This window comes from Schistocerca nitens, chromosome 1 (assembly GCF_023898315.1).
Source record: "Schistocerca nitens isolate TAMUIC-IGC-003100 chromosome 1, iqSchNite1.1, whole genome shotgun sequence".
NCBI classification, from domain to species: domain Eukaryota; kingdom Metazoa; phylum Arthropoda; class Insecta; order Orthoptera; family Acrididae; genus Schistocerca; species Schistocerca nitens.
Window position 1 is genome coordinate 811,664,043 of NC_064614.1, and position 15,289 is coordinate 811,679,331.

The following is a 15,289-nucleotide window of genomic DNA, read 5'->3' on the forward strand; positions in this document are numbered from 1 at the left end:
AGGGGGAAAAAAGGACAGACACACACACACACACACACACACACACACACACCACACACACACACACACACACACACACACACACACACACACACACACACAAGCAGACATATTTAAAGTTTGGGCAGAGATGTCAGTCGAGGCGGAAGTGAAGAGGCAAAGATGATGTTGAATGACAGGTGAGGTATGAGTGGCGGCAACTTGAAATTAGCGGAGATTGAGGCCTGGTGGGTAACGGGAAGAGAGGATATATTGAAGAGCAAGTTCCCATCTCCGGAGTTCGGATAGGTTGGTGTGGGTGGGAAGTATCCAGATAACCCGGACGGTGTAACACTGTGCCACGATGTGCTGGCCGTGCACCAAGGCATGTTTAGCCACAGGGTGATCCTCATTACCAACAAACACTGTCTGCCTGTGTCCATTCATGCGAATGGACAGTTTGTTGCTGGTCATTCCCACATAGAATGCATCACAGTGTAGGCAGGTCAGTTGGTAAATCACGTGGGTGCTTTCACATGTGGCTCTGCCTTTGATCGTGTACACCTTCCGGGTTACAGGACTGGAGTAGGTGGTGGTGGGAGGGTGCATGGGGCAGGTTTTACACCGGGGGCGGTTACAAGGATAGGAGCCAGATGGTAGGGAAGGTGGTTTGGGGATTTCATAGGGATGAACTAACAGGTTACGAAGGTTAGGTGGACGGCGGAAAGACACTCTTGGTGGAGTGGGGAGGATTTCATGAAGGATGGATCTCATTTCAGGGCAGGATTTGAGGAAGTCGTATCCCTGCTGGAGAGCCACATTCAGAGTCTGGTCCAGTCCCGGAAAGTATCCTGTCACAAGTGGGGCACTTTTGTGGTTCTTCTGTGGGGGATTCTGGGTTCAAGGGGATGAGGAAGTGGCTCTGGTTATTTGCTTCTGTACCAGGTCGGGAGGGTAGTTGCGAGATGCGAAAGCTGTTGTCAGGTTGTTGGTGTAATCGTTCAGGGATTCCGGACTGGAGCAGATTCGTTTGCCACGAAGACCTAGGCTGTAGGAAAGGGACCATTTGATGTGGAATGGGTGGCAGCTGTCATAATGGAGGTACTGTTGCTTGTTGGTGGGTTTGATGTGGACGGACGTGTGAAGCTGGCCATTGGACAGGTGGAGGTCAACGTCAAGGAAAGTGGCATGGGATTTGGAGTAGGACCAGGTGAATCTGATGGAACCAAAGGAGTTGAGGTTGGAGAGGAAATTCTGAAGTTCTTCTTCACTGTGAGTCATGAAGATGTCATCAATAAATCTGAACCAAACTTTGGGTTGGCAGGCCTGGGTAACCAAGAAGGCTTCCTCTAAGCGACCCATAAATAGGTTGGCGTACGAGGGGGCCATCCTGGTACCCATGGCTGTTCCCTTTAATTGTTGGTATGTCTGGCCTTCAAAAGTGAAGAAGTTGTGGGTCAGGATGAAGCTGGCTAAGGTGATGAGGAAAGAGGTTTTAGGTAGGGTGGCAGGTTGTTGATCGCGAGCGCGCGAATGTATACCTGTCCTTTTTTCCCCCTAAGGTAAGTCTTTCCGCTCCCGGGATTGGAATGACTCCTTACCCTCCCCCTTAAAACCCACATCCTTTTGTCTTTCCCTCTCCTTCCCTCTTTCCTGATGAGGCAACAGTTTGTTGCGAAAGCTTGAATTTTATGTGTGTGTTTGTGTGTCTATCGACCTGCCAGCGCTTTCGTTCGGTAAGTTACATCATCTTTGCTTTTAGTTATAATTTTCCCACATGGAATGTTTCCCTCTATTATATTCATACATATAGAAGCATGGGTAAACTACTATGAGCAACATACTGAATGCGTTATTGTAGGCAAGACAGACAAAACGCCCACACCTACCACATTAGTACAAGTTTATATGACAACTAGTTCAGCAGATGATGAAGAAATTGAAGAAATGTATGATGAGATAAAAGAAATTATTCAGATAGTGAAGGGTGACAAATTTAATAGTCATGAGGGGACTCAAATTCGGTAATAGGAAAAGGAAGACAAGGAAAAGCAGTGTGAGAATATGGAATGGGGTAAGGAATGAAAGACAAAGCTGCCTGGTAGAATACTGCACACAGCATCTCAAAGCTAACACTTGGTTTAAGAACCCTGAAAGAAGACTGTATATGAGGAAGAGGCCTGGAGACATTGGAATCTTTCAGATAGATTACATGATGGCAACACAGCGATTTAGGAACCAGGTTTTAAGCTGTAAGACATCTCCAGGAGCAGATATGCACTCTGACCACAATCTATTGGCTATGAACCGCAGATTAAAACTGAAGAAACTGCAAAATGCGGGAATTTAAGGAGGTAGGACATGGATAAACTGACTAAACCAGAGGTTGTAGAGAGTTTCAGGGAGAGCATAAGAGAACAATTGACAAGAACGGGGGAAAGAAATACAGTAGAAGAAGAATGGGTAGCTTTGAGGGATGAAGTAGTGAAGGCAGCAGAGGTTTGAGTAAGTAAAAAGATGAGTGCTAGAAGAAATCCTTGGGTGACAGAAGATTTATTGAACTTAATTCATGAGAAAATATAAAAAGCTGTAAATGAAGCAGGCAAGAAGCAATACAAACATCTCAAAAATGATATCGACAGAAAGTGCAAAATGGCTAAGCAGGGATGGCTATAGGACAAATGTAAGGATGTAGAGGCTTATCTCACTAGGGGTAAGATAGATACTGCCTACAGGAAAATTAGAGAGACCTTTGGAGAAAAGAGAACCACTTGCACGAATATCTAGAGCTCAGATGGAAACCCAGTCCTAAGCAAAGAAGGGAAAGCAGAAAGGTGGGAGGAGTATATAGAGGGTCTGTACAAGGCCGATGTTCTTGAGGACAATATTATGGAAATGGAAGAGCATGTAGATAAGATGAAATGGGAGGTACGATACTGCGTGAAGAGTTTGACAGAGCAGTGAAAGACCTAAGTCGAAACAAGGCCCCGGGAATAGACAACATTCCATTACAACTACTGATAGCCTTCGGAGAGCCAGCCCTGACAAAACTTTACCATCTGGTGAGCAAGATGTACGAGACAGGCGAAATACCCTCAGACTTCAAGAAGAATATAATAATTCCAATCCCAAAGAAAGCAGGGGTTGACAGATGTGAAAATTGCCGAACTATCAATTTAGTAAGTCACAGCTGCAAAATACTAACACGAATTCTTTACAGACGAATGGAAAAACTGGTAGAAGCCGACCTCGGGGAAGATCTGTTTGGGTTTCCGTAGAAATATTGTTAACACGTGAGGCAATACTGACCTTACGACTTATCTTACAAGAAAGATTAAGGAAAGGCAAACCTACATTTCCAGCATTTGTAGACTTAAGAGAAAGCTTTTGACAATGGTGATTGAAATACTCTCTTTCAAATTCTGAAGGTGGCAGGGATAAAATACAAGGAGCGAAAGGCTATTTACAATTTGTAGAGAAACCATATGGCAGTCATACTAGTCGAGAGGCACGAAAGGGGAGCAGTGGTTGGGAAGGGTGTGAGACAGGGTTGTAGCCTCTCCCAGATGTTATTCAATCAGTATACTGAGCAAGCAGTAAAGGATACAAAAGGAAAATTCGGAGCAGGAATTAAAATCCATGGAGCAGAAATTAAAACTTTGAGGTTAACCGATGACATTTTAATTCTGTCAGACAGCAAAGGACCTGGAAGAGCAATTGAATGGAATGGACAGTGTCCTGAAAGGAGGATGTCAGATGATCATCATCAACTAAAGTGAAACAAGAGTAATGGAATGCAGTTGAATTAAATCAGGTGATGCTGAGGGAATTAGATTAGGAAATGAGACATTTGAACCAGTAAATGAGTATTGCTATTTGGGGAGCAAAATAACTGATGATGGTTGAAGTAGAGAGGATATAAAATGTAGACTGGCAATGGTGCGGAAAGAGTTTCTGAAGAAGAGAAATTTGTTAACATCGAGTATAGATTTAAGTGTCAGGAACTCATTTCTGAAAGTATTTGTACGGAGTGCAGCCACATATGGAAGTGAAACATGGACGATAAATAGTTTAGACAAGAAGAGAATAGAAGCTTTCGAAATGTGGTGCTACATTAGAATGCTGAAGAATAGATGGGTAAATCACATAACTGATGAGGAGAAGGGAAATTTGTGGCACAACTTGACTAGAAGAACGAATCGGTTGGTAGGACATGTTCTGAGGCATCAAGGGATCACAAGTTTAGTAGTGGAGGGCAGCATAGAGTGAAACAAAGGAGGGAGACAAAGAGGTGAATACACTAAGCAGATTCAGAAAGATGCAGGTTGCAGCAAATACTTGGAGATGAAGCTTGCACATGATAAAGAGTAGCATGGAGAGCTGCATCAAACCAGTCTCTGGTCTGAAGACAACAGCACAAGAACACGTGTTAACTGCCTATGAAATAAATTACTGAAACATTGTTTCTCATCATTTCAATGACTCATTAAAACCACAGAACAAAGTAGCATGCACCTACCACAAGGTTAAACATGGCTCTATTTTCCACAGTAGACCCTCACGAGTGTGGCGTTCAAAACAATGGATGCAACTGCTTAATGAATAGGCTCCCATATCACGGATTTTAGTGAATGACTGATGGATTGCAGGTGAAACTGCCAGTAATCTGTCACTCATATGTGAGGCCATTGAGTTCAATCAAAAATACTGCTTCCTGCCATGAGAGCTTCTGACAAATTGCCGAAGCGTTGTGCTGCACACGTAATGGGACATACACTGAAGGACAATATTTTATTTTGTCTAATACTGGCGTTACCTACATAGAAGACTTATCAATATTGAAACATTGATTTTCAAACAGCCAAGTCAATTAATTCATGAATTTCACTATTTTAACATTCCTAGTCTGTACAGTATCACTGTCACAGGAGTGTTGGCGTTTTATTTATCTGACTAGGGCTGATGTAATGGCAAGAATCTTGAGCGTGAAGTTTATTGTATGCAGAGAGATCTAGGGGAAATTTCTTTCTGCGGAGCAGGATGTCAAATATAGCACAACCGTGGGGGAACTGAATGATAGCGATAACAAACTGTACACTATTCAGACCCAAAACCACACAGAATTCTATTTTTAACCATTAACTGAAAGAGGTAATACCATATGAACAAGAAGATGATAATGGAAGGGGGTGGGGTTGAGGGAAGAAGTGGGAGGAACGGCTGGCACTAAGAGTTCGCCTTCAACGAGAGGCAATTTTAATTCCTGTCCACCCATCCAAAGTTAAGTTTTTGGTGATTTTTTTTAAATCACATAATGCAAATACCATATTACATTGATATCTGGGCACATTCGTGCCAGTTTCCACAAGTGAACACACACTAATATCCAAGGGACATCAAACCCTGATCTTCATTATTTAGAACCAACACCGACTGTTACGTGAGGAAAGAGTAGGAAACAAAGGGGGTGTTCTAATTACTAGACTAAATATTTCGTTACTGCAAAAGATATTGTATGTATGTATGTGGCGTTATGTAATTATTAACGTTATTTTTTTATTCCAGCAGAATAATGCACATTCATATATTTGATTCAAATCCCCTTCTCTTCACAATCTCAGTATACACTTTAGTATCACTATACATCTGATGTGTGTGCGGTTGACTGACTACTTACCCGTGCCTCACTCACTGTAGCTATGTTTACAATTTTTGTTGCTGACCTTCGGTGACTTTACTCCCAAATTTATCTGCGATCTTTTAAGTCTTCATGAACTTTATAATCTCATAATCCGAAATTCAATAAAAAATGCTTGTAGATTCGATATGATCATCAGTTTCATGCATTTTACACTAATTAGGGCCTTGGCGTTATTATGGAAAATCTTGAAAAAGTATTTCGATTTTGTGAGATCATACTCTCTATTATAGACACCATTGTTTGAGAACTAACTGTGTACTTCCAGCATAAGTTCAAGATGCATAATTGCATGTGGAGTTAATTCTCTTACAGTTGAACTGAGTCAATGTGTTACATGTAAGATGGCATAAACAAAACAGCAAGATTTTGCAGAGTGCACTACTTAGGAAATGTGAAGCCTATGCAGTCCTCAGTGTGTCTTAGTGTGCCATTTGGTAGTGCTGATGCAGAAGAATGAATTTTATACTGGAAAACAAATCGATCCGTACTTTCTCAGGCAACACACACTGATGACAAACTCAACATGCACACACCGCCACTGACAGTTAGTACAGGTCAGGTATGAAATGAAAATGAATTACCCGTTGTAGATCTTGAAAATTGTTCCTAAGGGTTACTTCTCTGGAATTCTTTCACACTGAACAAGGTGTCAGTTCTCCCGTTACAAGATTAAAACCACATACTATACTGACAACACCTTGTTCTAACTAAGCACAACTTCAAGTGAAGATACATTGATTCATTGGTAATTTGTAACTGGGTGAATATGCGGGCAAGGAAAAAAATTCCCGGACTTCCCAGTTAAAGAAACACTTTCTACCAGGTGAAAAAACACTTTTTAAGGGTTAAATGACGGCATATTTTCCCTCGGAACCATAAAACTTATCAATGCCGTGAATGGTTACACTTTTATAGACAGGTGTAGAATTTCCTTGAACTTTAGAAAACTAAACTCAAGAAGGAGGAAAAAAAAAAAAAAAAAAACGTTTCGGAAAGACCTTTGATGTGCAGCAACACATACGCTGCGTATTTTCGTATTACGAAAGTATAAATTTGAATTCCACCAAACACCGTATGGTACTTCCCAAAGCATTGAAATCGAGATTGCGATGCAATTTTGTTTGCCAGTCATAGCTTATATCACGTGATCTCGCCAGCCGATGACAGTGGTTATTCCGAGCATACGACATGTGATGGAATCAGCCAATAGCAAGATCACTGTTAAGTAGTGTGACACACAAACAGGAAAAGTTAATGGTTTAAATAAATACACATCGTGTTACTAAAAGAAAAACCAAACTTTCACACACAACGTTGATCTTTTTTTGCACGTGTTACACTTTAAGATACATCATACACATGTGCCAATAAAATTTTTAGCGACATAAATGTCTTACCTGGGCTCGAAATTCTTCTAAATGGATCATCATCAAGAAGTTGATTTTTAAATGAGAGTCAAACGCTCTGCGATTTAAAAAACTCATTGTACATTCTCACACATAGGTTCAACTTGTGTAAAAGGAAATTTACTTTGAAAGTATGCTTTTCAAACAATCATTCACAATATTTTCCCGACACCTGTTAGAAATAGGTTCGTTTCAGCAGTTGCCAGAGTGTGCCAGATAACAGGCGCCACCGCGCTTGCACAGCTATGACGACGTAGGAAGCCCGTGTGTTCGTTAAATGTATAACATCAGAAGATCTTACATTATGTCATAAAAGACATCAGAGGATACTCCACGAGCATCGGAATGTCGTGAATCATACTAAAATGTGCAAATTTAAAGTGCGTAAAAATGCCTATATTCCGCCAGTGTTCAGCAGTGTGAAAAAGCTGCATGCGGTAGTTCCAGGGAGCTTATCAGTCTTGTTACTTCTCGGGCCAAATCCCACGTCTTGGTTCTGTTGGGTTCATATTGTAATGGAACAGTAGCACATGTAAAAATGCAGCATTTGTATGATGTGCCCGATACTGTGAAAATGATTGTTTTTTGTGTTCCCACGATACTTATCTACCTCTGTGTTATAAAACTATGGACATAGTCGAAATAAAGAGGATTTGGTTTGTTTTTTGTCTTAAAAAAATAAATTGTTATGTTTTCTTAATTCGAGCCGTTTTTATGAACAGTCTTTCATAAAACATCAATGATTACGAATTTGTATTTGAAATGGAAACTGTAATTTTGCATTATTCATAAAAAATAATGAGTTTTATAATTAAGAGACGTAGGTAACTCAAATTGAACAAGGAAAAAAATCTGATACTGGGGAGATTTGAACCAACGCACAAGTAACTGCGCTTGGTTCACATTTTATTACGCTAACTACTGCGCTACTCGTTCAATGTTCATCAATCAACTGCCATATATACAACACTGGAAAAACTTCAAAGCTGATTATCTCCATAAATTTACGAAAAACATGAAGAGTGGCCTGTTTCTCGGCACTTTTTAAGCGTGTTCCACGCGCATGTTTCACTATGGAAAAGAATGCAGCCTTAGCCATTTCTATACTGCGCATTAACAGTGTGACAATAAGAGCACAATGCTGCAGAGGCTGTGACTGAAACCAAGTTTTGAAATAAAAACTACATAGGTAAAGCACGATTTAAGAAAAACGTTGACGGCTGTTAATACATTTGAATATCTTAAAAGTTTCATTTAACATAACTTAGTAATAAGATATATGATATATAATACATAAGCATGAAATTTAGTAGAAGTAAGAGAGAGATGATTATCACAACAAGAAATGAGAGAGGAGCAGCAGGAACAATTGGTGGGGAACGATTGAGGAGAGTGGAGAATTTCAAGTACCTAGGAAGCCTGATACAGGAAGATGGGAAAAACAACAGAAATAAACAAGCGGGGGAGAAAAGCCGAAGCATTTTGGAAGAGTTTCAGAAGCCTGATATGGAACAAGGATGTACCCCAAATCAGTAAAAAGGTTATATACCAGTCATACTATGTCCCAATTCTGATATATGCATCACATACCTGGGTTATGAAAGGAAGAGAGGACAGTTAAGTACAAGATAGCGAGATGAAATTCTTGGAAACAGTATTGGAGTGACAACGATAGACAGGTTACGAAATGAGAGTATCAGAGAGTTAATGAAGGTGGAACCATTACAGGAGGAGATAGATAAATCAAAGCTGAGATGGTATGGACAAGTTAAGGGAATGGAGGAGAAGAGGATGCCCAGGAGGATACACGAGATGAAACTGGAAGGAAAGAGACTAAGAGGAAGACCGAGAGAGAGATGGCTGAAAGGAGTAGAGGAATGCATCCAGAAGAAAGGAGAAGATTGGACCCAGGTGAAGACAGAGACATGGTGGCAAGACAGAAGACAATGGAGAGGCCTGCGTTCCATACAAACCCAACAAGAGGCTGGAAACTGCCCAAGATGATGATTATGATGATGATGATGATGATGATGATGATGATGATGATGTAGGACCTACTTCCAAGAGCGTAAAACCACCAGTGTATGTGTGCTACGGGTTCTGACCAATCATCGCATTTGTGTTTGTTTACATCAGGTTTACTCTTATGATGAACGTATTATACTCTCACGCGACTCAACTTTGCATGCTGATGAGCCCACTCGTAACTACTAAAATGGATATAACGTGAACAGTTGTGATGTCACACTCCAAGTAAATTTCTTGTTATGAAGCACTGCATAGTCTTCCTAAAGCCTTTGGCAAATTGTGCTGTTGGTAGACCTTTGCATGAGCACTGTGTTTTGTTGTTGTATATGGGACATTTCCTTTGCAATTTAAGTTTTTATTTTCATTTTCTCTTTTGTTTGTGTTTTATTACCACAGTACTATATCCTCTGTTGAGTATCAGTTCTTACCAGTCAAAATTACAACAAATTAACTGAAAACTAAAACAATGAAAAATTCCTGGAAATATAAACAATTCCCGGGTTCTTCCCATTTTTCTTCTGGATGAAAAAAATTCCTGGGTTTTCCCCGGAACTCCCGGGTCTTATACACCCTGTATAAAATATTTGTTTAACTGAAAATAGACTGTTGTTACACCAGAGGTCTTTCCATAAAATTAGATCTAACAGTCTAGTGTGGGGCTATGAATGTCATTCAGTTTACCAGACTGCCTCAGTAGTGACATTTACTTGTTATCCATTTGCTTGGTAATTAGTTTCAAATGCTGGAGTTCAACATATAACATTGTGCTTCAAGCAAACAGGAGCTACATCACACACAGCAAGAGGTGCCAGACAAGTAGTCATAAAATGTACCCGTAACAAGTTACTTAACATTTAGGATATCGTGCCTCACCTTCCACGCTAATTACACGTGTATACGAGTTCATTCTGTGAACTTACTGTAAATCTGCACCTGTGTCAGAAGGAACCATGTGCGTTGTGGCAAGTTCAATCTGACGAGGGGCAGGGGAGATGGGGGGTGGGGCAGGGGAGATAGGGTGGGGCAGAGGAGATGGCGGGGGAGAGGGGGGAGAGGGCAGAGGCGAGAGAGGGTGGGAGAGGTGAGAGAGGGTGGGAGAGGTGAGAGAGGGTGGGAGAGGTGAGAGAGAGGTGAGAGAGGTGAGAGAGAGGTGGGAGAGGTGAGAGAGGGTGGGAGAGGTGAGAGAGGGTGGGAGAGGTGAGAGAGGGTGGGAGAGGTGAGAGAGGGTGGGAGAGGTGAGAGAGGGTGGGAGAGGTGAGAGAGGGTGGGAGAGGTGAGAGAGGGTGGGAGAGGTGAGAGAGGGTGGGAGAGGTGAGAGAGGGTGGGAGAGGTGAGAGAGAGATAGAGAGAATTCTATTTGATGGATTATCTATAAAGTGTTGAAACTAACCGTGACTGGTAGTGGTGGTGGTGCACTCAACAGTGTTGTCATTAGCACACGTAGAAGTTCCTATCTTTCCATTTCCAGTCTCGCCACTACCCGAATGTTGGTAAGAATAACACAAACAACCCAGTCTCCAGGTGGAGAAAATCCCCAACCAAGGCGGGTTCGAACATAGGACCCCGTAATCCAGAGGCAGTAACGCTAGGCACTAGACAACGAACTATGGACAGTTACTGGTGAGTGAGAATCTATTGCTATATAGTATTCTGGATTGGTGTTGGTGATATAGAGAGAAGTGAGAAACTCTGTCAGCATATATCACTTCTTTAACCCTCCACGACCAATAACAATGTTTCAAGAACAGTATGAAACTCTGCAAGGACTTTAGTAATTTAGCACATGGCAAGAGCATAGTGTCTGGTCATTTGGGTGCCTGTACATCAACCAACCTTTGTGGGCAGATACAGCTGATGACAATCCTTGCAACATCAGGATTCCAACAGCTACTCCTGACTTATGGGCCACTGTCGAAGTACATGTTAGCGACCTCTGCTATGAAGGCAGGTGACTAGGTAAATACCCGCATAGCAATGGTGTATGATCAGAAAAGGACATGCAAGAAAATAGGTTACAGTATTTAAAACATTGCTTGCTAAGCCTATTTTTAAGTGCTGTACAGAAACCAAGAAAAATGAAAATAAGGATGTTTGAAGCTATCCCAGTTTTTTCTTCACTACTCTTCTATAGTATCCCATCATAATGATATCTTTTGTATTACGTGCTACACACCCAGGAAAGAACTGTCTACTGGTGATCAAACTTCCACCACCCATACATCAATTCCATGAACATTTGGCTTTACACATGTCAAGAGAATAGGATGAGGTAGAGTTTTTCTAACTTAGTGGTCTCTAATGGCAATTAGATCGATTTTTTTACTCGATTTTGTACATCATTGTGCACACTTCACACAACGTCACATTCGCACGGGCAACACGGCTGCATCGAGATGATTTGTTCGTTCGTAAAAGCTTCAAAACAGGGAATTTTGTTTTACGGATGTGCATCACCTTCATTATAACATTTTTGGTCAGGTGATTTCCGTAATATTGCAAATTTGTGTGTTTGTGTGTTTGAGGGAGCCAGTCTTAAGAACTTCCAAGATATCCTGTGAAGCTTTTACTGGAGTTCACATTCATAGGTTACCGCTGTTCTGTTAGAAGGCGCAACAGAAGGAAAGAGGTGAGAGAAGAAGAAGAAGAAGAAGAAGAAGAAGAAAGCTAGGGTGAGAAGCAAGGGAAGGGGAGAAGCTAGCGTCCACTCCATCGCCTTCAAGACGGTCGGCCGGACCCTGTTACCTGCAAATCGCTTTCCCAATAAAAGAGGCGAGTTGAGGCGCGGCGCGGCCTGGCCCGGCAAATGGCGTTCCGGTCCGCAGTTTGCGCGCCGCCTCCGAATTACGCTAATAGGAGGCAAACGCACGCCATTTGGCCGCAAGTGTGGCGGCAACGCCCTCGTTAGTTAATCGCCTTTCTTCGTGTCCGCGCACCCGTAATTGGGCTTCGTGTCGCGATCCGTTAAATTTTTCACTTTTTCCTTGCCTTTCTTATGTAGTGGCAATTTCAATAGTAAGGGTTGTTACTACCGGCACAGACGCATTTCATACATAGTTTTTACATAATGCAGAGTTTTTTTATTGACATTAATTCCGTTCATTAAAGCTGATCAGTGGTAGCAGTTCGATTCGTACCTCTCTCTCGCGATCTCCCTACACATCAACCGCACAATTTGTAATAATCTTGCGTCCAACCAGATTTGCCTCATATTGGAAACGCACGCGCGCACGCACGCACACGCGCGCGCACACACACACACACACACACACACACACACACACACACACACACACAATTACTCACCGCGTTGGAATGCGTCTGGTCGGTCTTGAGTTCCTTGTGGTTGGAAAACTGCACATAGACTGCTCGGCCGCGAAGTTGTGCCACACATGATGTGAAGTAGTTCACCATGGTGGACGCTGCGACCTCGTCAGCCATCTCCAGGAATGCCTGAAAACATGTGTCTTATTCAAATCTTTTAAGACTCCAATTAAATTTTCAACTGGTATTCCTAACCAGTAACACGACGAAGTTGATATGAATGAAAACATGAATTAGGGAAGTAACCATCATTTTGAAATATCTGCGTTATAACAGTGTTCAAAATTATTCCAAAGACGTGTGTCCCTCCGTATTAGGACTTACCTGTTGCAAGAGTTTTCTCGCGGTAAACATTAAACTAAGCTACAAGGTATTTCCAATATATGCATTGCTTTGAGGTCTTGCTGACGTATTTTACCTTTAGAAATGTTGTAAACAACTACACGATATTTAAGTTTTCTGGAGAATTATGTAACTAATGCTTGAAATAAACGAATCTACTTTTAAAAAAAGTAAAACTGCGCACATCTCCACGATTGGGTAACATCTCATTGTTTTAATAAGAATGATCGCACTGAAAGTAGTACGCCCTTGCCTTAGTTCGACGTATGATGTGACTTACGTAGCCAGTTATAAACGGATCTATGGCAAAATGTGCGCTAGGAAAGTGTGTATATTACGCCTTTACCCGAGAGAAAACTAATGCAAAACTCAAGGAATTACCTTAAAATTGCTAACAGAGCACCTAAACGTGTTAATGAGATGTGCTCGAATGCCAAGATGATAGTGTTTTCCTTGAATGCACAAGCGTAAGTGATCTGTAGCGGTACGACGAACAGTTTAAGTTCTTGGGAACGTTCTTATAGACTGTTTTACAGCAGCACGGTAATAATGAACAGCAACCGGTAAGAAACTGATAGATGTCCATAAGTACAACTGTTGTTCCATGACTAACTTGGTCAGAACAGCAGCGCTGAAACGCTTGGGAACATGGTGATTGCTGTTAGGTCTCATGCACAGACGAAGATGTGTCTTTCTTTGGAACACCCGTCATCATTCAATGGAAACTACATGTCCATAAAAACCATGCTTAATCCCAGATTACTAACCCCTCGCAAAAGTTACGATTGCAGAAGGTATAAAACAGGATATTTCCTACTGAATTTGGTGTCTAAAATACCAGTGGAGATCCAATAATTGTTATTAATTAATGCACAACTATAAATATGACCTCCTTTAAATAGAATGTGTATTAGTAACTTTCCGATGGTTTAGTAGCGATGTACCAACCTCCTCCCCCCTTTTAATGTTCTACAGGCAGAATCTAAGACCTTTATTTTGTAATAGCTTGTATGCCCATATCCACCCCCTCCCCCTTTATTCTCAACTTGTTAGAGAAAAGCTTTTGCTGTTTTTTAGCCTTTATTCTCCAGATCAATTAAAATTTTAACAGCCTATCTTAACACTGTCAAAGTTAACAATTACATAATCTATGCGACTGTGTACGGTAGGTGAATTAGAGTGAAAATGGGTGCTAGTAATTGTGATTTCGGGTAGTATTTTATGGACTAAAAGTTTTGGCAGTGCTTCCATTAAGCGACAGCAGTTAGTGTCCCCGTAATCACATATTACGGACGACATTTGATCTGCGCTGCGTTCAGTCCCCCACCTACGGGAGAGTTTCTCCGGAGCAGCGAGCACGTGTGCACGTGCGAAAGGCAATAGTGCTACTTTGCCGTAGAGCGCTTGTGGCTAGATACAGAGAGAGGAAAAAAAAAAAAAAAAAAAAAAAAAAAAAAAAAAAAAAAAAAAACCTGCTGGAGGAAAAGGGAGAGAAACACGCTGAATAATACAACACCCCACCTGGCTTGCAGAAGATGCCCGTTCCCACAAAAAGAGCTCCTTAGGCCCCGTAAACTAGGCTCTCCGTTGAGGCGAAGAAATAGTATTTCGGCCAAGCGCCCGCGACGTATCACCTGTATGCTTCAAGAAGGGTGATACATTTGTAGTACGGAGGTCTACTAAACTGGAATAATGGTTTTTCGAGTATCCTAACAATGCGGAAGCAGCCAGATTACAAAAAGACTAAGTAAATACATGTTACTTCATGTTATCAGGCCTTAATAAAATTGATCCAATACCCAAGCGAATCACTGCTATAGTGCAGAAGGGCAATAGGAAAAACGAACACTAATCTGGCCAAGAAAACATGAAACAATGTGAAGTCAGTTGAACATAGCCACACTTATTGTACTCCGTATGGTGGAAAATGGAGGGACGAAATTAATGAATTAATTAAAATCATTCTTAACAACAACCTACACTACAGTGAAGGTACATTGAAGTCTATAGGCGATTTATAGTCTCATGTACACCGTCTGTTGATGGCTAAACAGAAAATTACTTCTTAGTTTGTGCGATCATGTGTGTTCCTTTTAATGTTATGGAGGGTAGACGTTCTTCAATACCTCACAATAGACAAGAAAGGTAACGGACAGTTGGTGCTGCGTGATGGGATCCTACGATGGGAGGAGGATACGGACGAAGCAAACATGGAGGTCATGGAAAGCTGCCACTAGCTCGGTTTTACTAGGATCGGCCAAGATCACGTAAAGTCCTCATATTAGCTTCATATGGTCTACGAAAATCAAATAAAACATTAAACAGGATGGCTGGACGTAAATGTGAAATGTCATTCGTCCAGAATGCATGTCTTACAATAGCGGTGGATCGGTTTGACGGTAGACTTCCCACTTTAGCTTTTGAACATGCGTCACACATCACTGAGCAATTAACCAGAGTTTTTGAATGGTGTATCATTTCACTAAAGATAACTTATTGGCTTCATCATATA

The 15,289-nt window shown here is 41.5% G+C and overlaps 1 protein-coding gene across 5 annotated transcripts in view; it reads right to left on the reverse strand.

Annotated features, from left to right (window-relative positions):
- Positions 1 to 15,289, reverse strand: part of LOC126262599 (polypyrimidine tract-binding protein 1) — a 267,901-nt gene that overhangs the window by 119,309 nt on the left and 133,303 nt on the right. For all 5 annotated transcript variants that reach the window (XM_049959377.1, XM_049959370.1, XM_049959355.1 and 2 more), the window contains exon 4: positions 12,418 to 12,564. In XM_049959377.1, coding sequence (XP_049815334.1) covers positions 12,418 to 12,564 — 147 coding nt within the window. The remainder of the gene's footprint in view (positions 1 to 12,417; positions 12,565 to 15,289) is intronic.